This window comes from Carcharodon carcharias, chromosome 4, assembly GCF_017639515.1.
Source record: "Carcharodon carcharias isolate sCarCar2 chromosome 4, sCarCar2.pri, whole genome shotgun sequence".
NCBI classification, from domain to species: Eukaryota; Metazoa; Chordata; class Chondrichthyes; order Lamniformes; family Lamnidae; genus Carcharodon; species Carcharodon carcharias.
The window spans coordinates 29,531,889-29,559,221 of NC_054470.1; the positions used below are offsets into that span (position 1 = coordinate 29,531,889).

Below are 27,333 nucleotides of genomic sequence, written 5' to 3' on the forward strand. Positions count from 1 at the left end.
GAATTCTTCCTGCAGGGGCGAGGAATACAGGGTTGTGGTTATGGTCTGCACAACTTTGGAAAAAGTGAAATTGGTGTGTTGAATAAGAAATCTCATATCTTCCATGGAAGATGGAAGAGGCCAAACATGCAGACTAATCTAATCATTTTTACAATTTGGCTACAAATAAGTAATCCTAGGTTTTTTGTTGCAATTGTTAAAAAAGGGAAAAATCACTGCAACTTTCAGGGAGTCATACGTATATCTATCATGACCCTCATTCCCATGTTATTGCTGACTATCCAATTAATCTTCCTGGCACCCCCATAGTCAATGGATCCATTTGCTCAGGTACTGGCCTTCTCTTCTCCCTGTGAAAAACCACCATCACTGCCCTCTTTGCAGGTCTGATAATGGTTCTTACAAGTAATACCCAGTAATGTGCAGTTAATAAAAAAGATAATTTTAGAATTGCAGCCATGTTATGTTCCAAGACCTCCTTTAAATTTACTTTGATACTACCGGCTACAAAAACAAACAAGAGTGACCTGGTGGAAGTTGAGCCTGCAGATTTCGGAGTATACAGTTTCAGCGGGTGTGGATGGTTGGGTTAATGAGCATTGTGCAAGTAATACCCACAGATAGCGGTATGGGTCATGTATCTCATACAGAGTTGGATATAATCTACCCTGAAACTCATTAGAAAAAATGCATAATTCAGCCCCTTTGAAGGAATTGATGAGCCTGGTGAGTTGGCATTGTTCTAATGAGTCCGTCCGTTGTTTATCATTTTGTCCTTAAGAAAGTAAGTTACGTATTGAAAGAACATTCAGATATGCGGGCTACAGAAAGCCGAATCCAGGAGGCCAATTGCTTTAAAATTCTAACTCAGTGTCATTAGAAACGCAAAGTCCCTGTACTACAGTCCACCGTTCTCATGAGGCATTTAAGAAGGACAATTATGACCCAATACATAACTGGTGCACAGTGAATTAATTAAAGCTAAAATTGAAATTAAAACTGCAGACTGAATGTCACTAGGCTGTTACAAAAGAATTTTGTTTTCTTCAGAGGGGTGCAGAATAGGCGAATTTAATTTAAATTGCCACATTTTTTCCAAAGAGCCTATTATATTAAATCATAATGGTTATCCTTCATGTCCAAAGGCGACTGAATAGTCAGATGACAGATGAGCCTGATGACTTGATCTTAGTATCAAGATTGTAGCATGGGATTTGTCTGGCTGGGTCATTCGCCGTTTGATTTTTGCATTTTTCCTCATTTGGTCCTCGACATAAATTTTTGAAGGAATTGACATACTATTGTGGCCAATTCACTATCATATGGTGCTCACCAGGAAAATGTTACATACTTGGTGGTTTTATCACAAGGATATTTTGAACTTTTCCAGCAAACATAATTGCATTTCAGCTCAATTTATCAATGCTGAAATAATGTGCATAAATACAAGGCATTGCAACCTTTAATTTTTGAATAAAGCAAAAATGCCTAAACATTCTAAAAATGTATACACAAATTAGCAGTCACATATCCCCAAATTCCTTGGAACCAAACTATATAATGGTGTCCCTCATGGCTCAGTTGTGGCACTTCCGTCACTGAGTAGAAGGTTGGGGTTGAGAGAAACTGGAGCTCAGAATCTAAACCGACACTTAAATGCAACACTGAAGGATGGCACACCGTCTTTCAGATGAGATATTAGGGAAGATGGCATCTCAATTTCTTACGTGGGTATATAAGATCTCACAGCAGTATTTGAAGAGCAACGTGGGAGTTCGCCCGGTACCCTGCTAAGGACCATTCATATATGATGTATCAACATCACAAAGATTTATCGGGTCATTATCTCATTATTTTTGAGGGACCTCGCTATGCTGCCATACCTCCTAAAATATTGATCGCACTTCACAATTACTTAATTGGCTGTAAAACACTCTGCTCAGTTTGGGACATCCTGAGGCCATGAAAAGCACTATACAAATGTAAGGTCTTTATTTCTTGGTGCTTCTTAAACTAGTTAAATACATAATGAAAGCAAGCAGGATGGGATCTGGAACCAGTTGTGACACTAACCAAATCTCACTTGAGTGTGACTTATTTGAATAACCTACTACAGAGACATACAATCAAGTTGAGGGTTTTCATTACATAGGCCTGAATTTTCAGCTCAGTGGGCGGGCACGATCGGCAGGCCTGGGAGCAGTCAGGAAACAGACCAACAACAGCAATTTCACGCTGGCTAGCCAATTAACAGCCAGCCAGTGTGAAGCGGCGCTGACATGATCAGCGCTACCAGGGCTGGGAGCAGGAGGGCAAGCGCTGAATTCAGCACGGGCACGAGGAAGCATTGAGAGAGCTGCTTCAAGGGGCTGAAGAATTTAAACGCAAAAAATAAAAATTTTTAAAAAATGGGTAAAAACGCCCACACATCAGAATCAATCACTGGAGCATATGGATGATGAAAATTCTGTACAAACGTTTTTATATTTTTTAAATTAATACCAGAAACCTCATCTCGCCCTTGGATAAAGTTTCCTGAAAAGTGCAAAGGTCACCTGGCCGATTCACCCACCTGCCAACCATAACATTGGACGGGCAGCGAAAAATCCCAGTTAATTGTGCCATTAACGGGCTTAGTAGCCCTTTTAATTGTCGGCAGGCGCACATCTGAGTTTAGCATGCACCTGCCAACTGAAATATCACACGTGTGCGCGATAATGTCGGGATGCTCGCCCAACGTCATCGCATGCCATTTTATGCTTGAGCACGTCAGCGTGCGCCCAGACGCCGAGAGAAAAATTCTGCTCATAGTATCGCTTTCCCCCTTCATTTCCCCATAAAATAACAGCTTTCATAATCAAAATCATACATTATTTAAGTCACTTCCCAACATGTGCGGAAGCTTCTAATTGCAAAGATGACCAACATAAAAATTAAATCACCCACTTCATAGCTACTTTACAGGCACAAAATAGGATCATTGCTAGAGATGTTGAGGGACCTAACTGAACTATTAAAAGGAGATATACACATAAAAGGTGCCCTTTGAAAGGGGGGCGGACGCCCGCGCGAGCGGTAGAGGGGGGCGCGCGAGCGGGAGAGGGGGGCGCACAAGCGGGAGAGGGGGAGAGGGGCTGGGGGGGGGCGCGAAAGGGGTTGCGGGCGGGGGAGGGGGTGCGGGCGCGCGCAAGTGTGGGGCACGGTCCGGTGCGAGAGAGAGGGAGAGAGAGAGAGAGAGAGAGAGTGATAGAAATGGAATTGGAAAGTATTAAAGGGCATCTTAAAAACAAAACATTTGAACACTGTACATCTAAGTAGTCATTGTTGCAATATTTAAAATGTATTCCTTTTTTCTGTTGCCGATATAAACTTTATTTTGATTGGTGAATGGCCAGGACTTGGCAGCACTAAGTACATTGCCCTCATTCACTCTCAAGGCAGATTGTGAACCCATTGACAAGAGGAAGCTCTTGTATCTGTCTAGCAGCTCTTAGCCCAGCATCTCAAGTACCCTTCATTGTTTATGTTTCTAATGCAGAACTCTTGAAACATGCCAGAATGTTTGCATTCATTTTTAATAGCAAGCTTAAGAGCAAGGCCTATCAAAAGAATGACAAAGCAATTCCATTCATCAGTTCCTGCCACAGGGATGATGGCCTTTTGATTTATTCACAAATGACAAGCTTGGCAAGCCCCTTACTGAAGTACTTTCCTCCTTGTGAGAATCATTAGAATTAACATGAAGGAATTCTGCTGCACTTTACATGATCAACGAGTATATGACATTTCGTATTCTTGCTTCGGTTCTCACTAATTAACAGCTTAGAGCACTGACCTAGAGTTTTTTAGCCAAGCTTAAATTATTTGCTGGGTACTTATACTCAATATGCAACTACAAGACTAGAAGGGACAGCTAAGAACAGCAACCCAGCTTTCAAACTGACATTTTACCAGTAATTATGGAATACCTTGAGCATGATTGCATTTATACATTACAAAAAAAACCCCATAGATTTTGCAGTCAGTGGCAAAGCGATGGCACTTGCCACTAACCTCAAATTAAACTATCCACAAAGACCTAGCGAGCTCTGTGGTATAGGTTTCACAGAACTGAGTAGAGTAGTGAAAGACTGTCCTGGGGTGGAGGCCACACTGTCAGGAGCATATTGAGCAGACTGCCCTGGAAGCTAGTCTCACTAACAAAAGTCAACAGTACCATTTTCGCAAGAAAGACAGAGTTTAAAAAAACAAGCTAGAAAAACAAACAAAACAAAAAAAAACAATTAGCGAGGGGTCTTATGGCATGTGGGAGGAGTTCAGAACAAATCTTGACCGATTGAAAGGGTACCCTATAAACTTTCTTGCTCAAACCATGGAGAACAGGGCTCAGCTGAGTGCTGGACTCGTGGGTCTAAAGCACAATGAATGAGTTTGACTCCTTTACTCAAGGTGTGCATTCAGACAGGGATCCATTAGGTGCTGCAGTGCATATGGTCTTAATTGGCATCTGATCCTTAGAGGCATGTCAGAATGGATGCAGGCTCCAAGAATCAATGGCCACACCTGCTGTGCAGAAGCAGCGTGGGCCCTACAAGCCTCCATGCTCCCAGTACACTGATCATGGCATTCAAGGCCCCATGCTTGCAGCCTGAACAGAAGTGCAAAGACTAGGTATCAATTAATTGTTTTAAAGGCCACTGGAGGACAACCAACACAAGGCTGACTGTGGCTCCTAGGACTTGGGTCTTTTGACCTTAATAAACACCCTAGTTGTGAACGCGCATTCATGTCTGAGGGGAAAGATCAGCCACCTGTCATCTTCCAGGATGATATCATCCTGCAAAGGGTAGGCCTTGTTGTGTGACGTGCAGACTAAGGGAAAGTCAAGGGCTGGAGAATGTATAGCTGTCTTGTATATGGAGGAAGACAATTCGATAGGAACTAACATTCATCGCTCAATTGCATCGGTTCATAGGAACAAGGAGGGGTGGAGGATGCATGCTTTCAGGCAACACTGCCTTATTGATAGCTTTGATGAGAATGAGAAGGGCCCATTGCCGATTGGCACAGCTCAGGCAAGACCATCACCCTGAGGAACAAAAGGTGGAAGACCAGGAAGACCCAGATGCTGACCAGTAGGAGCCAAATTCATCAAGACATTTGATGCGACGACCAAGGCCCTACAGAACTTGCAGCTCATACATAGAGATAAGCAAAAGAAAAGCGCTGCTGATGCCTTTGCTTGTGTAAGGTTGTTGCTGTTCATATTTGTCACATTCTCTGTGACAAATTCTCTCACGCCGCAGAGTGGAGCTTGCCCAATGCTGGATGCTCTGCAGGTTACTGCTGCACTGAATCTTTTGTCAGTGGATCCTTTCAGGGATCCACTGGGGACCTTTGCAGAATCTCACAAAAGGCGATACACAAATGTACAAGGGAGGTGACCAATGTCTTGTTCAATAAAGCTCATCATTACGTGCAGTTCCGTAGAGATGAAGCGAGCCAGGCTGCCAGAGCGGCGGGATTCACTGTGATCTCAGGCTTTCCGCAATTGAAAGGCACCGTCGACTGCACACATGTAGCCTTGAGAGCTCCCTGCAGCAGCCTGAGATTCATTAACAGAAAAGGATTTCACTCTCTAAACGTTCAGCTAATTTGTGATCACGGAAAGCAGATCATGCATGTCTGCGCTCAGTACCCAGGGAGCTGACATGACTCTTACATTTTCAGTCACTCCCAAGTGCCAGAGATATAAGGAGCTCGACACTTAGAGGTTTGGCTCCTCAGTGATGGAGTATCCCCTAAAAACAAGGCTAATGACGTCCATTCATCGTCCACAGTGCAGAACTACACGCAATGGTGAGCTTTATCAAACGAGGCATCCATGACCTCCCTTGTGCATTTGTGTGTCGCCTTTTGTGAAATTCTTAAGAGAGGCATAATGCTACACATTCATCCACAAGGCCCTTAATATAGCAGACTATTGACCTTTTAAAGATGCATTTCAGATGTTTGGACTGGTCAGGCAGGGCTCTCCAATACTCACCACAGAGGGCCTCTCGCATCATCGTTGTTTTCTGCACCCTGCACAACCTAGCATTGCAAAGGGGGGGTTGATCTGCCACAGGGAGACATGGAGGAGCTACACGTCTCTTCAAATGAGGAGGACATTGAAAGGATGAATTTGAAGAGGGTGAGGATTCAGACAAGCCACATAAATGATGCCATTGCACAGACATGACACAGAAGACATGCCCATGAAAACCTCATAGCTACAAGATTCCAGGAGGATTGAGGTGAAGATAAGTTGTTACGAGTATAGTTCTCTTCGTGCTTCGATGCAGAGACAAAAGAAACATCTGGTCATCTTCAACATATCACAAAAGATCATTAGTATCACGACAATCACAGGGGAAGCATTGAGTCACTTTAAACCCTAACAAATGGGTCATCCTTGGAAGCCTAGGGACCATGTGGCTGCTGTTGGATGGGATAAGCACTCCACCAGTGCACATCCTTTAGCAACTGCACATAATTCAGTCCTTTCAACCATAGCACCAACAAATCAGTGGCCATGGCATTTTTCAAGAGGATGAAATGCTATTGCACACAAAGATGCACTCATACCAGTGTGACAGCAGCTTAGCGAGGTGGCTCCAACAGGAAAAATATTCATCAATGGTTAGCGCTTGACCGTCTCAAGATGGAGTTACATCTGGACAGCACTATCTCTCCAAACGCCAGCTCTAATGCATGATTAATGTGGTGGCAGCATCTTGATACTGTGCCCCAAAATGTCAACGGACATCAGAATACAGTGATCTGTCATAAGGCAGCATGGGCGCAAAGCTGAGAGTTTTGTTAGCATTGTCCTCAGAGTGGTTCAGCAGGACCAGTGTGTAATTATTGACAAACACTTCTTACCCTGCACTTGTCAGAAGTCTGCTAAGTTTACATCCTGCACTACCTTGACATCTAGGTGAGACGTGGCCCAGTTTTGGCACAGCAGTGATAACTTATTCCCTTCGCAGATGCTGATAAGCATTCAGGACAAGATGTGCCAGAGAATCGCTTTTATATCAGTATAGCCCTCGACATTGTCCATCTCACAAAGACCAATGCTTTCTATGAACCCTAAGTCACTGAGTGCACAGTCATGCAATGAATTCCATATCGATTGGCATTCTGTGACTTCACAGAGGGATTCCTGAAGCAACACTAGGCAACCATTCAGGAGCAAGGGTACATGCTCACAAGTAAGTAGACAGCTTCAGCACACACCTCTGACATCACACACTCATTCCCATCTAGCAGACATTTCAAATGTCACCAAGTGGAACTCAGCGTCATGCATGAAGAGAGTGGATACTAATAAAGTAATCATGTTTAGCTTAAAAGCAGAGAATAAGTAAAACTGCAGGAAGGCATTAAAGGCTATGGTGAAAATTACTTTCACCAAAACCCCTCAGTCCCAAAATAAAGGCCATTGCAAAGTGCACTTGGGTGAAAAGACTAATGTTGGACATGACAAAAACTTTAAATATCCACAAACTATGGATTTCAGTGATGCAGCATCTGGATAATCACTATCCTTGATGAACAATTCTCATGAGGTCACAAAATGTGAGCCTCAGATGCAAGGGTTACAGGTGCATTGCCCAGCTATCATTTTCAAAAAGGAAGTGCCTTTGCTCATGTTGCTGATGTGGAATTAAAGGTGATTCACTGTGATGAGACTGAGTAAGGCTTAATGGAACTGAGGGACAAGATGAGATAAAATGTTGAGGGGGCTGACGGGGGGAGTCATTTGGTGCCCTTGAATGAACACGGGGCCTTGCATCAGCCATTCAATACCTGAGACTTGGAAAGGGATAAACACAAAACATATTTACAATAGTGCAGATTATATACAGTGAATGAACACTCATGCCACCATTGTGCTTTCAAAACTTAATTTTCCTAACTCTATTGCTACATCTAGGTGCAGCTTTGACATCCGCAGCAGAGGTAGAGGCAGCCTGCTGACTGCCCTGTTGTCTGAGATAACTTTGACGGGCATCCTCTGGAGGCCCGAGTCCTGCAGGGCTCCAGCCTGCTCTGAGGCAGATACATCTTCCTCGGCCTGATGGAGTTGATGGGCTCACACGCAGGGGAGCTCTGGAGCAGCAGCAAGCCTTTGCCGTATCCTGGGTGATGCTCCCGGGGTATATAGCTGGTGCTCCTCCTCCCTTTGGGTGCCAAAGGAGCCCTCTGATTCCTTGAGAAGGGGCACCTGGAGGGAGGTCGAGGTGCCCCATCCCCCTCTTGCCTAGCCACTGCTGGAATGCGCCCTTGGCAAGAGCGATAGAGTGCAGGTCAAAGCTGAGCCTGGGTCTCCAAGGTGGCCGTCAATCTTCCCATAGAGACTTTGTTGCGCTCGCATGCCAAAGCCATGACAGCAGACAGAAGGCGGACGGACTCCTCCATCCTTCATTCCAGTCTGTTGGCAGGCTCTGGCAACACTACTTAATGGTCCTCTTCCCGTCTCCAACATTTCTCTCAGGGCTGATTGCAGAAGGTCATAATCGGACTCAGCAGGGACCTAATCTCCAGCTGTTCTTGGAGTGTCAGGGATCTCAACTGTCGCTGCCTCCGCTCTTGTGGACACGTGTCCACGAGGTGATCTCCAGATAGTGACCCCGAGCCTACTCTAAAACTAGGACCCACCGAGACAAGTGTATCTGCACTGGTGGAGGGTGCAGTTAAATGCAGTAATGGGTGTTCATCGGATGGATCAACTGCCTCATCATCGGGGTGGTCTAGAGGTTGAAACTGAGGTGCTTGCTCAATCTCTTACTCCGCCTTTTCTTGCTCGTAGCTGGAATAAAATGTGGATGTCCCATCTACTGGTCATATGTGACATCCCTGTGGGCTGTAACTCTTAGACTGCCTGATGTCCTTTTGAAAGTGCAAGTTTGGAGTGAGGAGAAAGTTCACTTACACTGGCAGACTGCATCAGGTCATTCATGCCTTTCCTGCACTACATGATAATCCTCTTTTCGTGTGCCACAGATGCTGACCTCCCTGGCTACCTCCTCCCAGGCCGGCATGGTCAGGTGGGTGCACCTCCTGCTCCAATCCAGAGGAACCGGGACCTCCCACCTTTCCTGGATGGCCTGGAAGAGAATCTTCAAGGAGGCCTTGCTAAACCATGGTGCAGAGGGTTTGGTTTGCTTTGCTTCGGGGCCATTGTTTTCCTTTTTGCCATAACACCTGGTCTGCAGTGAGTGAATGTGTGCACGGGGGCCATTTAAATATGCCGCCAGAACCTTCGACCCCACAATGTAATGACGGGATGGACAAATTACTGCCCGCCCCATCACAAGATTCAAAGAGCTCCTCACTGATGCATAATTGATGAACTGAAAAGCAGAAGATCAGGCACCAAAATCTGCCCCACCACCCAGCAGGAAACACACCGACTTTGCCACCCGCCACCGCACTTAGCCTCCAGAATGGAAAGTTACGCTCTAGGACGTACACAAGGGATTAAAAATGGAAACCAAAACGTTAAATGATAAAAATAAATTAACCTATGGAATGATCGTGAAATGGAAAAAAATGACACTCCGCAAATATAAAGTACATTTTTTTAGGGCCAGAGAGGGTGTTCATCAGTAATTATAATTTGGAATGCCATTAAAAATCCAGTTACACTTTATTCAACAAACTGTACTTATATCAAGGGTTCTTGCATTGAGAATTATAGTGTAAAACCAGAAGCTCACATCAATTCAGTAATAGCTACCCGGTTTCCATCTGCAAGCAATTCAACAGAACACCCTGGAGAGGGGCGGACAATCATTGACAGCAACTTCTGCATTTCTATATTCAACTGTGCATGTTTGTTCACCAGAGATTGCTGTCAGCTTTACGGAATAATGATGCGAATGCTGACAGTTTTACACAGTCATTCCAACTTCAAAATCAAGGTCAATAATTAATGAATAATTGTCAAAAGTAATTTCACTATTAACTGCTGTAATATGCATATCAGCTACATAAATTTACACTGGGCTCGCAACACTGACAAATACCAGACTGTGCAAGATATCTTCTGGAATGTTTTAACACATAAGAACTGGAGTGTAATTTATAGAACAGCTTGTAACTTCCAACTCAGAATATTATAACACTAGACATTCATAGAATTATGGAAACTTACAGTACAGGTGGAGACCATTCAACTTGTCATGCCTAGTCCCATAGCTCCCCACTATTAGCCTGTAACACTAAGTTATTCACCCTCAAGGGCTTGTCCAATTCTATAAATAATTTTTAAAAGTATCAGCTTCCACTACCTTTTAGGTAGAGCTTTCCAGACTCTAACAACTGGAGTAAATATTTCTCATCTCTCCTCTAGATCTTCAGACAATGATTCTGAATTATGACCTTGATGACTCCAATCGCCAGAGAAATATTATTCTCTCTATCCACTTGGATCAAAATCTGTCAACCTTGAAACCTGCATTAGGTCACCTCTTAACCTTCCCTGCTCCAAGAGTCCTAGCTTTTCCAATCTCCTCATAAATGATGCTCTTCATAACTTAGTAACATCTTGGCAAACCTCCTTTGAACCTCTAAGGCCTTTACATCTTTCTTGAAATGCGATACCCAGAATTGACTACAATGCTTAACCAGTGTCTTCCAGTTCTAGTCTGATCTCTTCAATAGAATTACTTCTTTGTGAATTAACAAAACTCTCAAGTGTTCAAAACAAGTCTCTTTTTTCTGCTTATGCTCAAAAAAAAATTCTACGTAGCAAAAATTGTCACAGGACCTTAAAAACAGTGGGGCAGAATTTTTAGGTCAGCAGGCGGGCGCAATCGGCAGGCACGGAGAACCAAGTGTCAACCGCATTCAGCCCCCGACTGGTGACTTCACACTGGCTGGCTGATTAACACGTGCTGAGAAGCTCAGCACTGCCGGGGTGAGGGCATGAAGAGGTGCGGGCCAGCGCTGAGAGAAAGCTCCCTGAAGGCAGAGAGCTGCCTCAGGGAGCTGCAGTCCCAAATCAAGTTTTGAAAAGCAGAAAAAGAATGTCCAAGCTTCCCAATCAGGCACCTGAAAATATACGTGATAAAAATGCTGTCCACCGGTTTTATTTTATTTCATCACAGAAACCCCATCCTGCCCTTGGATGAGGTTTCATGAAAATCGTAAAGGCCGCCTGGCCGATTTGCCCATCTGCCAACTGTAAGGTTGGATGGATAACGTAAAATTAAAGACAATTGTGCCATTAATGGGCTTAACTGTGAGCGGGCACGCTTCTGACTTTTGCGCGCACCCGCCGACCGGAAAAGGGAATGAGCGCGGGATGATGTAAGGACTCTCGCCTGACGTCATCTCGCGTGATTTCACGTCGAATCGAGTTGGGCGCGCGTCCACCCAAACAGTATAAAATTCTGCCAATCGGCTTTTTCCTGCCCTGCTTCCTATAAGATGGTCGGCTAATTGCTATTCATTAATTCACACGCCTATATTATCAAGTCAATTCAAGCAACAGGCTGCAATTTATATTTCCAGTTTGCTCCTCTTCTGGAAAAGGTACTTACTGGATGGAGATATGGTTCCGCTGATACCAGGAGCCTTTTGTTAACTTGTTCAAATGACCATGTCGCAAACCATGGTGAAGTTTCTGTTTGTCAAATACAAAGTGTGTGTTCTCTCCGCATTGTGATACACCCCTAAACAGCTGGCCTAACTTCTGACAGCTTAGGTACAGGTTGCCAGAATTTAGCAATCCCAAAGTTTATAGAAGGGTGCTGAAGTTTAGCTGACTAAAAGTGCCACAAGAAACTGGTGAGTTTGTCATTATTTCTCTCATCAGATGTGCCTTAAACGATGATATGGAGTGGATATAATGTCAATCTCCAGTGAAACCAAATGTTTCAGTCATGAGTCAAGCTGCCTGATCAATATATCCTGCCCCAAAAAAGGTGCAGGCTTGCCTGATTCAGAATTATTTGAGCCTGCTATGGAGCACTAACTTAGCAAACCATTTCATTAGCAGATACCTCATTTAATATTCATCCCAACTTTAAAAAGACCCTGCTTATCCCTTTTCTCTATCTTTAGCTTCACTCCCTGCCCATCCCAGAGGATAATCAAATATTATGTTAGAGCACTGCAGCAGCAGCCGCCAAGGATATCCCTGTGGCAGGTGTAAACATTACATCAACATCCTGGGGGTTAGCATTGACCGGAAACATAACTGGAGCAGCCAAATAAATACCGTGGCTACAGATGAGCAGGTCAGAGACGGGGAATTCTGTTGTGAGTAACTCAACTTCCAACTCCCCAAAGCCTGTTCACCATCTATAAAGCACTAGGCAGCAATGTGATGGAATATGCGCCATTTGCTTCAACAAGTGCAGTTCCAACACTCAATAAACACAATATCATCCAAGACAAAGCAGTCTACTTATTTGGCATCTCATCCACCACCTTAAACATTCATTCCCTCTACCATTGATGCAGAATTCTGTGTCATTGTGTGCCATCTACAAGATGCACTGCAGCAACTCGCCAAACCTCCTTTGACAGCACCCTCCAAACCAGTGAACTCTACCACCCTAGAAGGACAAGGGCAGCAGATGCATGAGAACACTACCATCTGCAAGTTCCCCTCCAAGCCACGCACCATCCTGACTTGAAGCTATATTACCCTTCCCACACTTGTCAATGGATCAAAAACCTGGAACTCCTTTAACAGCGAGTGGCGTCCACATGGACTGCAGCAGTTCAAGGCAGCGGCTCACCACCACCTTCTCAAAGGCAATTAGGACTAGGCAAATGCTGGCCTTGCCAGCAATTCTCACATCTCATGAACAAAAAGAAACTGGATTGAATGACTCACACATATGTTATCAACAATGAATGACTTTTTTCATAAAGCCACTCAGAAAAGTATGGTCACTGCAAAGAAATAAGAAAACAATTTCACACAGAAAAATCATGGCAGGTACTCGAGGAGATTGCTTCCATGAATGATATACAAAGGAGATTATACTGCTAAATGAAACATTATGTCTGTAAACACAATGCTAAATTTACTTCCCTATTTACAAATAAACATCAGCCCACTTTCAATAATATAGCGGCATTAGTGGCTGATAGATTTGGAGTGAAATTATAAATGACCTGGTGGATTTCTTCATAATACATATGTATTTACGAACAGCCACAAATCTCAACTGTTTAAGATAAACTAAGGGTCACTTTTGAAACTGATGATAGGAAACATTTGTTTATACTTTTCATATCAATTACCATTATGAGAACATTTTAAACACTTGCTGTCAGACTTCAGGAACACTCAAGAATTTTGTTGTGTGCCAATTCATTATCAAGGAAGTCTGATGCTACAGTGTAAATATACAAACCATTAGCAGCATTTATTGCTGAAAGTGTGGATAGAAAAGTAAACTTATGTAGCACTTACTAATATACATAGCTCCAATTAATAGTGTAACCTTATATCTTGTGTCAAGAAGAATGCGGAAGCTTGGCTCTTAAACAGAGAAAGGAAGGCTTCAAGCTTATCCACAATTCATCAATCACAGAAATGTTAAATAGCCACAGTCAAATATTACTGATTGAACAGCACAAAAACTTTTACTTTTTTTTGAATATATAGGCAATGTGGTTACACTGCTCAATTAAGATCTTGTCCAATAAAATATTACCAAAGTGAAGTTAAGGACTTTAGCTTACTTCTTACAGCAAAAGATTTCCATACTACCTTGAAGCTAAACTTCTTTTGTTTTAATTATAATGAAATACACAGCAGCTATTCCAGTGTTTGGTAAACATTTGTTCTCTTTATACTTCACTGTTAGTTACCGTCATGCTAGCATGAAACATTTAAAATTGCTAAGTGGACACCTGCAACAGCCTCCACACTCGTAGTCCTAAAATGAAATTTGAATAGCCATCTGAAAAAGGCAATATCTCTTCAAATATTCACCACTAACATGCTTCAACATAAAGCCAAATATTAAAATATAACATTAATACACAATGAATGGTAGGAGCCCAGGAAGTACAGAGGATTAGAAGGAGCTTGGTGTACATGTTCGTAGATCCCTGAAGGCAGTAGCACAGGTAGGTAAGGTGGTTAAGAAGGCATATGGGATACTTGTCTTTATTAGCTAAGGCATAGAACATAAGAGCAGGGAGGTTATGTTGGAGCTATATAAAACTTTAGTTAGGCGACACCTGAGTACTGTGTGCAGTTCTGGTTGCCATACTATAGGAAGGATGTGACTGCACTGGTGAGAGTGCAGAGGAGTTTCACCAGGATGTTGCCTGGGCTGTAGCATTTCAGCTATGAAGAGAGACTGGATAGGCTAGGGTTGTTTTCATTAGAGCAGAAAAGGCTGAGGGGCCACCTGATAGAGATATACAAAATTATGAGGGGCATAGTTAGGAAGAAACTTTTCCTCTTAGCGGAGTGTCAATAACCTGGGAGCATAGATTTAAGGTAAGGGGCTGGAGGCTTAGAAGGGATTTGAGGAAATTTTTTTCACCCAAAGGGTGGTTGGAATCTAGAACAAACTGCCTGAGGGGGTGGTAGAGGCAGGAACCCTCACAACATTTAAGAAGTATTCAGATGAGCACTTGAAAGGCCATAGCATACAGGGCTACGGGCCAAATGCTGGAAAATAGGATTAGAATAGATGGATGCTTGATGGTCAGCATGGAAACGATGGGCTGAAGGGCCTGTTTCTGTGCTGTATAACTTTATGGGCAGAATTTCACCTATATCGGGTGGGCTCAGTGGGGGCAGTCAGGAAGCTGGCCACCGCCCACGATCAGGGCCAGAAAGCAATTTCATGCTGGTGGGCCAATTAAGGCTCCCCCAGCATGAAACACTAGCGGCAGCGCTGTCTATGCGGGCAGCGGAGGAGGGGTAGGGGGAGCGGAGCATGCGCACAAGTGCGCGCTTCATAATCTCCCTGAGGCACAGAGCTGCTTCAGGGGAATGAGGGGTCAAAGAAATAATTTAAAAAAATGTAATGAACAAAATATAACTGTCACATGAGCAGGGATAAGTTTTAAAATTTTTTATTTTATTTTTATTTGCCTTAGGAAACCTCATCCTGCCCTTGGCCTTTTCATCTGTCTGCCAACCATAAGGTTGGACGGGCAGCGAAAAATTCAACTTAATTGATAAATTAAGGGCCTTAACAGGCCTTTTAATTGTTGGCAGGCACACTGCCGACCCCAGCACGCGCCCGCTGAACAAAATATTACATGACTGTGCGTTGATGTCGGGACGCTTGCCCGACAACGTGCGTCATCTTACACTTGAGTGAGTAGGGCGCATGCCCACCCGCTGAGCTAAAAATTTTACCCCATGACTCTTTCTTCAAGAAAAATTAAAACTAGCAGATGTTTTATCCTATTGGGGTATAAACATACAAGTTCAGTGATAGTTTACAAAACCTCTTCCAGCAACCATCTTTATATGGAAGAACTTTCACAAATTGCTTGTAGCTTTTCCAAATCTTACGAACATGTGGCTTTAAAAACATTTAAATTTGCAAGGATGATCACGACAGATATCCTTCTTTTTGCAAACTGTAATACAATGATACGAAACGGAATACTCAATGTTGCACTTTTGCTCATTATTGAATCATTTAAGATGATTTTTGCGAAGCACAAGGGGGGAAAAAAAAAATCGAAGGTTGTCAGGCCACCACAAATGGCTTATTGACCTCAAGCCAATTTTCATCTCCATTTATTTTTTTTTAAGCAGACACATGACTGAAAGGCATTCCTTCAGGGGTTTTATTTTGAAAAATCCATGTCACTCAAATGAAACAGTGCACCAATGTATTCTGGAGTTCCATTAATTGATTGGTTAATAAATGAGAAGCCTAAACCAAATTGTTCAGAGTGTAACAACACATCAAATACTGTCCATCAACACTCAGTGTGGTTGAAATCTTCACATACAAAAATTTACAAGTGCTTTCAAGATTTGATTTAAATAAAAACATACTATGGCTTATGTCAGTTCTCATTATAATGATCTTTGGGACACAAATGATATAGACTAGCTCGTCAAACCAAACTTAATCGGTGTAAGTGCCACTGCCAAAATTAGCACTCCCAGAAGCACTGAAAGATTATTTCATTCCTTGAAATTTAATTTGTTCCAGCTACAGTCTCCATAGCAACATAGACTCAATCCCCGAATCGAGTAATTGGAGATCTTGTCTTTCTATCACTCTAAAATTCAATGATTTATTTCAACAATGTGGGCACAATCAAATGTATAAGTCTCTGATGTAATATTAATTTAAGAATCCATATTCATCCCCACTTTGCAGAACCATTAACAAGGACAAAAACAAAATTTGGGTATTTAAAGTTGTAGTAGACAATGACCTCATTCATGCTTTTGTTACCTCCAGATTCGACTAATCCAACGCTCCCCTGGACAGCCTCCCTTCTTCCACCCTCCATAAACTTAAGCTCATTCAAAATTCTGTTTCTGTTGCAACAAATTCATTTATCTATCAACCATGCTCACGGACTTCATTAGCCCCCAGACCAACAACACCTGTATTTCAAAATTCTCATCCTCACATTCAAATGCCTCCATGGTCTCACTACTTCCTATCTCTGTAATCTCCTCCAGTCCTATAAATCTCAGGAGAACTCTGGCTTCTGGTGCAGCACTCATTTCCTTTGCTATGCCTTCAGCATTAAACTAAGCTAGTGGCTACATTTCGAATGTACCTGGTTGGCTGGAAAGTTTTTTTTGAAGAAGTGTTCTTAAGGTCAGGAAATGCACTATATAAATACAAGTCTGTTATTTTAGGTTGCAGACACACCTTTAAATTTGTTTGACCAAGCTTTTGATTAACTTATTTGGCTCAATGTCAGTTTTTTTGCCTGATTACGCACCTGTGAAGCACCTTTGGATGCCATACTATATTAAAAGCTATCACATAAATGCAAGTTGCTAGAGCTTGATAAAGCAAATGATACAATATTTTTAAAATGGGCCGAATCTTCCATGGAGCGGCAATCAGCATCAGATTGCCACTCTGCTCCTATTTACTTCCCTGCACTGAATTCCACATTTCTTGCCTGGACTTTCGATCCAGGCCTCCCGAAATACATGAAGCGTAACTACTTCTGGAGTCCTTGCCTCGTAGTGCAGGAACATCAGCGGAAGCCAAGCCATGACCCCCTTTTAGGGCAGTAGCTGCTTTTTTCCAATAATTTATATATATATATTATTTTCCCACCTAAATCCGGACTCGAAACGTTAACTGTGTTCCTCCCCACAGATGCTGTCAGACCTGCTGAGTTTTCCCAGGTATTTTTATTTTTGCTTTCCTGGATAACTATTCTGCTAAGAAAAGTCATAGACTCTTCCAAGGGGTCCCCAGTGCATCTTCCAGGGTGCCTCTGGAGAATGCAAGATCTGGCTTTCAGCAGTCACCTCAAACTAAGCCAAGAAACATTGTTATTCGAGAAGTTTATTAGTTAATAGGTGAGGGGATAAGCCAGATAAAAAGGAAACAAGATTTCACTACAGCCTAAACGTTTTTACATTTCAAAACATTAGTTTTAGTCAACTTCCAATTGAAACTTGAAAGATTCAGAGGAATTTCTCACTATCAAGATTGGTTTTTTTTTAAATGTAACTATGCAAATCGGAAACTGCCACAAGCTAACCATGAAAGGCCATAAATACATATACAATGGAGCAAAGTGTGCTAGCCAATTAGTTATTAGTGTTCCACTTATGAAACTGATCCAATTTTGGGAAAAAGTTTTTTTTTAAAACAATAACAAGACTTTGGTCCAGATCTACTGGTCTCCAGATCGGAGACCGGACGTACAACCCAACTTGCGCGTTGCACTGACCTCCATGGGAATTGCCTGGGGAGTTTGAACTTCCGATAGGTAATTCACCTGCTTCCCAGGATTCTCTGTGAATGTCTCCAACTCTGAGCTAGAGTTGGAGGCTTTGGACAGTTCCGCAGTATTTACCTAAATAGTTACCCAGGAAATGTTAGACAGGAAAATCCTAGCCTAATTCCTGGGTAACCATATAACTGATTCCCCCATAATTATACCTACACTGACCACCCACCACCCTACCTGACTACCCCTCCTGGCGCTCTTGCCACCCTACCCGCTTACCTATTCACTCACCCATTCACTAACATTCAGCCTGCACATTTAAATTTTCCTTACATCGGCTAGTGCTGTAAAAAGGGTGTGTGTTTTCTGCACTGATTCTCTATGCTCCTCTCTGTGTTGAGTCCTGCGCTGAGCGAGTTCTTCTGGCTGCTGCATCGGAAATTGGATCATTTTAAACATAACCAGGTAAGTGCGCAGTTTTCTGACTGATGAGTGTCGGGTGCAGTGGTTTTGATGCTGATCGGAAGATTTGGACTTTTATCCCATACCCCTTGTCTTACTGGAAGATAGTCTTTAGTTTCTGCTACTCACTCTAATGTAAATATTCTTATTACATAGCTGCAGTTCTGAATATCATTGAATCATAACCGACAGAAACTAAGCTGGGAGTTTCTTTCCCCCCCCACTTCTTTAGTATTGTATGTCATAACTTTCCTTGGTATAAACACATCACGCTGTTATCAGTAGCTCTAGTCTCTTTTCAGCACATCCCAATACATTCTAATCCAGTCAGCTTCACCACAATGAAGTAGAACTGAAGTGAACACTGCAGCCTGGAATCACATGAAAGCAAATGACTTGGCGCTCCACCCAAATTATGTTCATGTTGAGATGCCTTCCATTTGATGTTAGTCAGTGGGCTCTCTGGGTACTCGTTTATTGAAAAAGGTTTGCTCACCATTAAAAGTTATTCAGACTTAGTACTGAAGTATTTTGGGAAGGAAAGCCAAGTCTGTTCTGCTCATGCAGTAGCAGCCGTTGGTTTGTAGCCTATGCAGTTGAGATGCAAGATCCACAAGCCTATTTAAAAGTTTCAAATTAAATGTCCAGGGGAAAAATGATTGAGCAAAAAAAAAGTCATTTAAAGCAGGGAAGAAATAACTATTTTGGCACACAAATACAGTACTTCTGAAAATACAACTTTTTTTTTGAGACCTGACTTCCTATCTTAGTTCCATGGCCTGGCTTTTACGACTTTGTGGCACATAGAGTCTGATTATACAGCCAAGCTACAACAAAAGAGCATCTAATGAGCCATGGTCCACGCAATCCTCTGTCCTCCCACATCAGCTCTTTTATAATTCACAGGAGCTTTTCATGGTTCACCCAAAGACAGCAATTGGATCTTGAAGTCAATTTCTTCTCAGCCATCACCAATTCTTTCCAACAGCCTTTCCCATCTAATGCAAAAATCCATACTCCCATTGCCCTTGCAAAATGCTAAACAAGCAGTATTGGCAATTCACTTGAGTGCTGTAATATATTTACTGCAAATCCCCATGGCAAGGCTCCTAATATAGTTTTTATTGTGTCTGCACTTGTCAATACTGTGACTGGTCACTGTCTGGATAATCTGCCAAGTGCAACTGTTTACCCAAGACAGCGATAGGATACACAAGCAGTATAAGCTATAACTGTCAAGAATCCCTGGTTCTTGTCAATGACCTTTAATTAACACTTCAGTTTATAAACTTTAGACCTTATCAGCAGTGTCTTACAAGAAAGATGTGGGGAGAGATGCCTGGCATTCCAGTCAGTTATCGAGTTCTGATTTTTTTTTACATATATAATAATTTGTTGTTTAGATTAACAGATTTTAAGCCAACACTTAGTCTTAAATTATTGGCTGAATTGTTCCATGAAATTGCTCCATATAAAACTTTGGATTTAAAAGCCCCTTAAAACAATTTTCAAAACACTTAGCTACATTAGCTTACTTTGATATAAAAATCATGAGCACACGTAACCTTCAATTCTCCAAAGAAACCACTTAAGGGGTTTTAAATTTTTTTTTTAAAAAAGGACCACATAACATTTAACCCATACATCATATCTGCTCTGACTGCTCAACTGCAAAACTGGCAGTGATGATAAGGCAGCTGATAAATATGTATTTGGAATGTTCTTCAAAAAAAAAGCTTTCAATGTCAAGCTCCCCATTTTGTTCTGGTCCTAGAGATGCAAGTAAACTCAAGGTTTTTGAATAACAATTCATAAAATGAAAAACACAATGTTGACCACCATGATGAGAGCAATTCGTCCCAGTCTAATTAATAACCAAATTTAAACAAGAAGTCAAATCCCTATTTGGCTGCCAATACAGACAGCTTCTTTACACTTAAAGTTCAAAAAAGACAGCAATCTGACGTAAACCCTTCATGGAGGTACATTATAGTAATAAAAACTTAGTCACCCACAAAATAAAGGTTTTTGCATTTTTAAAAATAATTAATTTGAAAGTATACAGTCAATTTAGAAGAGATTCAGCTACTTCTGTTAAACAATGAAATAAAACCTAAAAGAGATAGAGTAATATTAATGGTTCACCAAATGCAAGATTCAACTTGAGCACAATGTCAGAAAAATTAACTACACAAGTCACCTACAGCACCCTCAAGCAATTCAATTGAACCTAATGAGAAAAGGGAGATTAAAATCTCCAGTATCAGCACTAGCAATTACTCAGCCACTTTGGAGAACCCAAGGGAACCCTACCAAGGGCCATAGAGATGAAAATCTAATAAAGTGAACAGGCCCAAAGATACAAGCGATATGACCTACTCTGTAATTAAATGGGCCTTACAGGTACCTGCACACAAATTGAGAGATCAGCATGAGACTAACAAATTAAAGAAATGGTAAAACTTCATTATGTCAACAATTACAATAGGTCAACAGTTTTTTTTTTAGAAGCACTGTGCATTTTGCAAAGAAACCAATACATCTTTGAGTATTATAAAAGATGAGAGGACCTTTCTATTTAACTATTATTTGATTTAAATGAGGCTGAAAATATATGAACTATTAAGGTTCAAATCTGAGGTTATTTGCATGATCAGATGGTCGAGTTCAGTGAAGTGATTTAAAACTATTCCTCCAACACAACAGGCCTCATATACTTGGCAATATTGGATCACAATCCTGGTACATGTGTCGCATTGGTGGGCAAAAAAAGTTATCTGAACACAGTCTGAAGAAAGGTAATTGACCTGAAACATTAGTTTGGCATCCTTCCATCCACAAAAATAATGGAGACACAGCAAACAAGTCCATTTCACATGGGGCATCTTCATATGACGTACCTTTGCTGATGGCTGAAGAGGCCAATCCTTGGGAGGTAAGTTCATCCACTAGTGCTGCACATGAAGTTACCAAGTGTTGTTGTGGGTTGGTGTTGGCATTGGTGTCAGTTGCCATGCCACTGTAGTCACTGGTCATTGTAATGGTGCACACCAGCCCAGTGAAGCTCTGGGTGTCCTTCCTGTTGTCTGGCTCTGGCTACCTCACCATACAGAAAGTTCCTGGGTAAGGTGACCATCTTCCATCCTGCTGACATGTCTGAGCCAACAAAAGCACCTCTGTTTGATGAGTGCTACCAAATTTGGGAGCTCTGCCTTTGAAAGGACTGCCTCATTGTTGATTTTGTCCTGCCAGGATATTCCCACAATGTGCTACAGGCAGCAAAACATTGACTCGACAGTATTCTCCCCACAGATGCTGTCTGACCAGAGTACTGAATATTTTCTGTTTTTATTACAACAGTTCACTTCTCCCATTCCCAGAAGGATTCCTTCATTTGCAGCTGAATGGAAACATTGCATATTCAGCGCTGTGCATTGTAAACATTTCACTCTTCAATCACATACTGCAACTAAATGCAGTAAATCTATAATGTGAAGCAACACGATTTCCACTTCTTACATGAACACTTGATGTTAATCACCAGCAAATCCTAAATGAATCTCAAGCTACACTAGATGGAGAGGCTAAGAATGTTATTAGCCATCTCAGATCATCAAGGATGAGAAAAAGAACTTCTGACAGATCAAATTGCCTGGAGGAAAAAACATCTGTCACTGGGATCACAGGAACAAGGGGAACGAAGAGGGAAGGTGAGAATGGAAGGGAACTAAAGGACTGTAGCTTTACCAACTGATTTAACAACTGCAAATCTTCTTTGGCCATTTGCCATAACTCTAATCTTACACCTAAATAATGTCTGTTTCAGACATAAAATGTTGCATCCCTGCTGAATTATCCTGAAAGAGACCATTGAGCCAACAAGCATTAAGGTCAATGAAAACAAAATGTACCAAGTTTTAAGTAATACAACTGGCAAATATGGTCACTGACTCCATGATGTGAGGACAGATACCATCCCTAGCCTGATTTTCAATTAGCTTAATCAAATCTTAGATCTGTTACACAGCTGTTAGAACCTAATAGATAATATACAGAATACTGTATGTTATCTATTATCTGAAATTCCCAAAGGACATATAAAACCCATGTGTCAACTAAACATTTTAAATGCATAGTTGTCAGCTAAGTACTAAAGTCAACAAATCAGGACAAAATTTAACTTAATATTAAAAACTAGACCATAATCTCAATATGCAAAGTTATATTCATATTGACATCTCGATGTTAATCTGAACCTTTAAAAAAAAAGGCTAACCCATGACTTACTTGAGGTGTCTATTTACTGAACAATGTACCTTTTTTGGACGAAAAGGAATTTTGTGAAAATGCAAAAGGAAAAACAAGATTCTTTCTGCATCAATCTGCAAAATCAATTTTGTACTACTGACAGTTAAACTGTATGATCACAAGCACTCCACCTTTAATTATCTGCCCGTACATTATAGTAGGAAATCATTAAACTCTGGAACATTATACAGGTCGATGTCAAGAGCCAAAACATTAACTGTAGTTTCAAGCTGTTCTCAATTTATCTGTGTGCTGCTTACCAGTAACAAACCATTCCTTCTCCAATGTATACATCACCATCATTATATCAAAAATGAAAATATTCATCTGCTAATGGCATAAAAGTTGAATTTAAAGTAACATTAAAATTAAGACTGCTTGAGCAAAGAACATTCTCCACTAGTCAAAATACAGAAGTTTCTCAAGTCAATAAGAACATGAAAAAATGCCCATTTTATCATTTAAAGACTGCCAGCTCTAATCAATGACCATCCATTTCCGTACAACAGCTGCTTTTAAATATGCAAAAAAACTATTTAAAGAAAAACATTGGGAAAGCAAACTTTTCTTTTCTCATGACTTGGGTATTACACCATGAATGAAAAGCACTGAAGCCTGAATAAAAAGCATTTGCTCGCAACTCTACAACCCCGCAGGTGGTATCCTCAAAGAGCAGGCAGAGTGCCTACTCAGAAGACAAACCACGAGAAGGATGACGCTTCGTATGAAAAAAAATCTCCAGAGCAATGTTCACTTGCCATCTAGAGTATAAACTATAAAAGGGAGAATACTTTTGAGTCTGCTAGGAGCCTAGCTAATGCCCAGTCTTCCCCCCAGAGGTTTCTTGTCAAACGTAACGAGACTGCATAGGCTTTTTCTACAACATAATGAGCACTTAGGCCGCACTGGTGATCAGTCAGCAAAATGCATCAGTTTCAGCCAAGTTACACCCTTGGGCCCAAACGTCATCAGTTTTGGAGAATTATGATCAGATACCTTTGTCAGCCTATACAGTAACAATGGTGTCTGAAGTTTGCAACTATAAAAATTTAGTATGCATTGAAAACACATTTTTTTTTAAAATGTAATTTAATATGACCTACAAACCTAATTCTCCAGAGGGTAGCAATTCAACACTTTAAACAATCCATCTTTTTTTCAGAATACAGTGTTTAACTTAAAAACTTTCATTTATGCACAAAAATATCACTGCAGCATTTGACAGCCAAAAAGGAGGTTATGCAGGCAACTTGATTTCTTTTTAAATGTAACATTACTCAAACCAAGAGTGCTCTAGACTGCCAGGGCAATTACTGCATTTACACTATTACATCAAGTCATCATTTCTCAGCTTTGGTGAAATTTTAAGACCATAAGAACTAAAAGTAGCACTCATGTTGAAACCTGTTTCCATTCTTGTTGGCAGAGATGTTTCAGTCAAGAGTTAATTTAATCATAATCTTTTTAAAGGAGTAAATCAATGTCTTAAAGACTTACTGTCAATAACATCTTAAGGATTAGAAACCCCAAAGTCATCACTTCTCTTGGATTGCTTACGTCCTGCAATTAGTGCTTTCTTAGCAAACAACTAGAGTCAAAGCACCATTTAATATATCAATCACTGAGTTGTGCTTCCCATGCATTGTCCACCCTTACTCTGTTCTGTTTGTTATTTTAATACTCACAAACATAGCCTTGCTTCACCTCAGTCTCACCAATTGAGCATATACCAGTGTCTCATATGCAAGAAATGCTACAAGTATCACTTGAAAAAGTGTACATACAGTCGATAATGACCATCACCTTAAACCACAAGGTGCTTTATTTCCCCCATAAACTCCACACGCACAGGGACAAGAAGGCATCTGTTCACTTTAAATCAGATCTTTTGCATTTATAGGAGCATTAGTTACACTAGGCCACGTTCTGTGCACATTACATAAAACCTCCTAGAATATTAATCATGTTTATAAAGGCCCGAGGATCATACCAACTTCCCAGCCCTACAACAAAATTTGGAGTTTAACACAATTTTGCTTAGTTACATTTTACTGTAATCTAGATCCACTATAAAATATTTAAAAAATGATTTATGAAATGAAATATTTGATGAGATAATAGATCAGCTTTAATTAGCACCTGATAGAGAAAGGCTGCTCTGGATAAAGATCCTTCAGCCAGCATTCCAATAGTGAGTTAATCCAAAATGGTCATGGGTCTTTTCTTCTTTCAGTTGTTGATAGCAAATGTTTTGTTATTTCTATTTTACCACATGAATACTTTGAAAGAAATTTCTATCAAAATGATCTTACCTGTTTGTGCATCTCAATGTTCAATCCATAAGACATTTCATAATACTGTAACAGAGAATATTAAACTTATGAACCAAACAACTTCACTATGTTAGCAAATCGTCATTAAGTCAGTAGCTTATTTTCCAGTTCAGATTGAGAAACATTATCTAATATCACACTACTTTTAATAATAACGAGGTACTTGTTTAAACTCACCATAACATAGTGTCGCTGCATTTCTGTCTTTTCACTTGCCAGTTTCTCACATTCCAACTTGAGACTATAAAACACAAAAGATGACTTACTCTCACCTTGAGATAGTAAATAAATAGTAAACAATAGTAATAGAATAAGCAGTAATGCATCTTTTTAAAAAAAAATTACTTCATGGGATGTGAACATCACTGGCATTTCTTGCCCATCCATAATTGCCCTTGAGAAGATCAATAGAACACTGCACGTTTTAAAGCAACACGAAAGCATCTTGAAGAGTGTATTGGTAAGCGGATACAGTAATGGGAAAAATGAAAGTACTAGATAAATCGAAGGAGAACACAATTCTTTGTTATGCACCAGATATTAAATGCAACTGTAAAGATCCGTGGTGCAGAAAGCAAATGCTATTGTTCTAAACGGCTTAGTTATAAACTTGAATTGAGTTTTGTGGAATTGGAATCAATTGCTGCGATTTATGATTAATATAGCTAAAAACCGTAAATGTCAAGAAGCACAATTCAGAGGGTCTAGACCAGGAAGGCTCCTGTTTTCCCTCAATATCTGTGGTTTGTGTGGAACCTTTTGAAAGAAAACCAAATGTAGCCGCAGCGAGAGCGCCGCACTGTGGCCAGGGAAAGTAACCATTGGCTACCTACCGCAGACAAACCAAACAACACTGGCGACTGGACTGACCGGCAGCAAATAAACATACTTTGCCCAGGCAGAGAATGGGAGACTTCTTTCACCTGTGATACTGAGCCTGTAAAAACTGGAACTCTTCCTTAATACGGTCCAGCGATTCGGGGATGGTGAATTTGAAAGGTTGGGCTGCAGCCTGGTGCGGCGTCTGAGGAAACAGTGGGTAAGGAAACAAGAGTTACAAGTACACAGATACAAGAGACCGCGAACGATGCAACTCGCAGCCGAGCCAGATTTATAACCAGAAACTTTCCGACAGACTTTTTTTGAAGCAAGCAATGAACAGACACATGGCACTGAAAGGGGGCAAGGTCGTTTGACGGGACGAAACACTGGACCTTTTGTTGGTCCACGCAAGCTCAACAGAATCTGTGATCCTCCTCCCCAACTTTCAGGAGGACAGTCACTGAGAGATGACATTTAAAAAGAAACCGACTTTGTACAGATGTGCACACAGGTTGTTTGGGAAGCGATTAGGATTGGATTTCCGCTGATAAAAAATAAAGATCACACGACACTTTGTTGGTAGTGCAACAACACATCATTCCCGTTAAAGGTGCTTTCCTTGCCTTGAATAAAGATCATACAATGAAGTAACAAAGAGGCCGGCCCCGGGAGGAGAGAGCCCTGCGTTCCCCTTACTTACAGGATGCCTGCTCTGAGGAAACATCGCTGGGTCCGGCAGCCGCTCGGCTCCGTCGCTCAAATAGTCGCTCGATCTCCTTTAAAAAACGCACATTAATAAGAATCCCCTCCAAAAGAAAAGTAAAGTCTTTACTGGAAGGGCATCCTGGATTCGGGTCCTCAAAAGGTGGTGCTTTAAGAGAGATTTTTAAAGCCCTCGGGGAGACTGGCAGATTCCGCTGTCCCGGCTCAACTCCTTGTCTTTAAGACAACAAAATCTTTTAGAGAAAAAAAAGCAGTTGCCACTTCTGCAACAAGACCAATTCCTAAAAGCGCCCCAGGAAATCTTCTCGGCTTCTTCTTTGATTGCAGAATATCCAGCAGAATAAATATAGAATATATGCCGTGCGAAGTTTAAACGGATATAATTGCTACAATAGAAAACAATGTAGCAGTTTCCCGCACACAGGCTGGTTACATTAACACGCGGTTTCTATCCCCTCCTCACACTGATAACTAACCAAATTTAGACACGCGCAGTCCCAGTCCTCGTCCGTCTCCTTCTCCACCAATCAGGATCAGGAGAGGGCCACCTCATGCACGTGGGGTCGTGTCGTCACCAGGAAAGCCCTGTCCAATCGCAGGCGGCGAACGTGGAAGAACAGCTGTCAATCAAGGCGGAGCGGAGACTGAAGCAAGCAAATCGCGAGCCCGCCTGTTGTTTTTGTCTTTTCTCCAACGTTCCCAATTGCAACGAGGGGACGTCAATCATGTTGATGGATGAAGGGTCCGGCCA

At 41.5% G+C, this 27,333-nt stretch overlaps 1 protein-coding gene across 3 annotated transcripts in view; it reads right to left on the bottom strand.

The window, feature by feature from the left end:
- LOC121276986 (transducin-like enhancer protein 1) overlaps positions 1 to 27,098 on the bottom strand; it is a 128,161-nt gene extending 101,063 nt beyond the window's left edge. For 2 of the 3 annotated variants that reach the window (XM_041185770.1, XM_041185769.1), the window contains exons 1-4: positions 26,560 to 27,073; positions 25,961 to 26,061; positions 25,215 to 25,278; positions 25,017 to 25,061 (exon numbers count right to left, since the gene is read on the bottom strand). In XM_041185770.1, the coding sequence (XP_041041704.1) occupies positions 25,017 to 25,061; positions 25,215 to 25,278; positions 25,961 to 26,061; positions 26,560 to 26,583 (234 nt within the window). In that variant the 5' untranslated portion in view covers positions 26,584 to 27,073. Of the gene's footprint in view, positions 1 to 25,016; positions 25,062 to 25,214; positions 25,279 to 25,960; positions 26,062 to 26,559 lie in introns of all 3 variants that reach the window. The other variant, XM_041185771.1, reaches the window with a different exon arrangement.
- Positions 27,099 to 27,333: the final 235 nt, after the last annotated feature.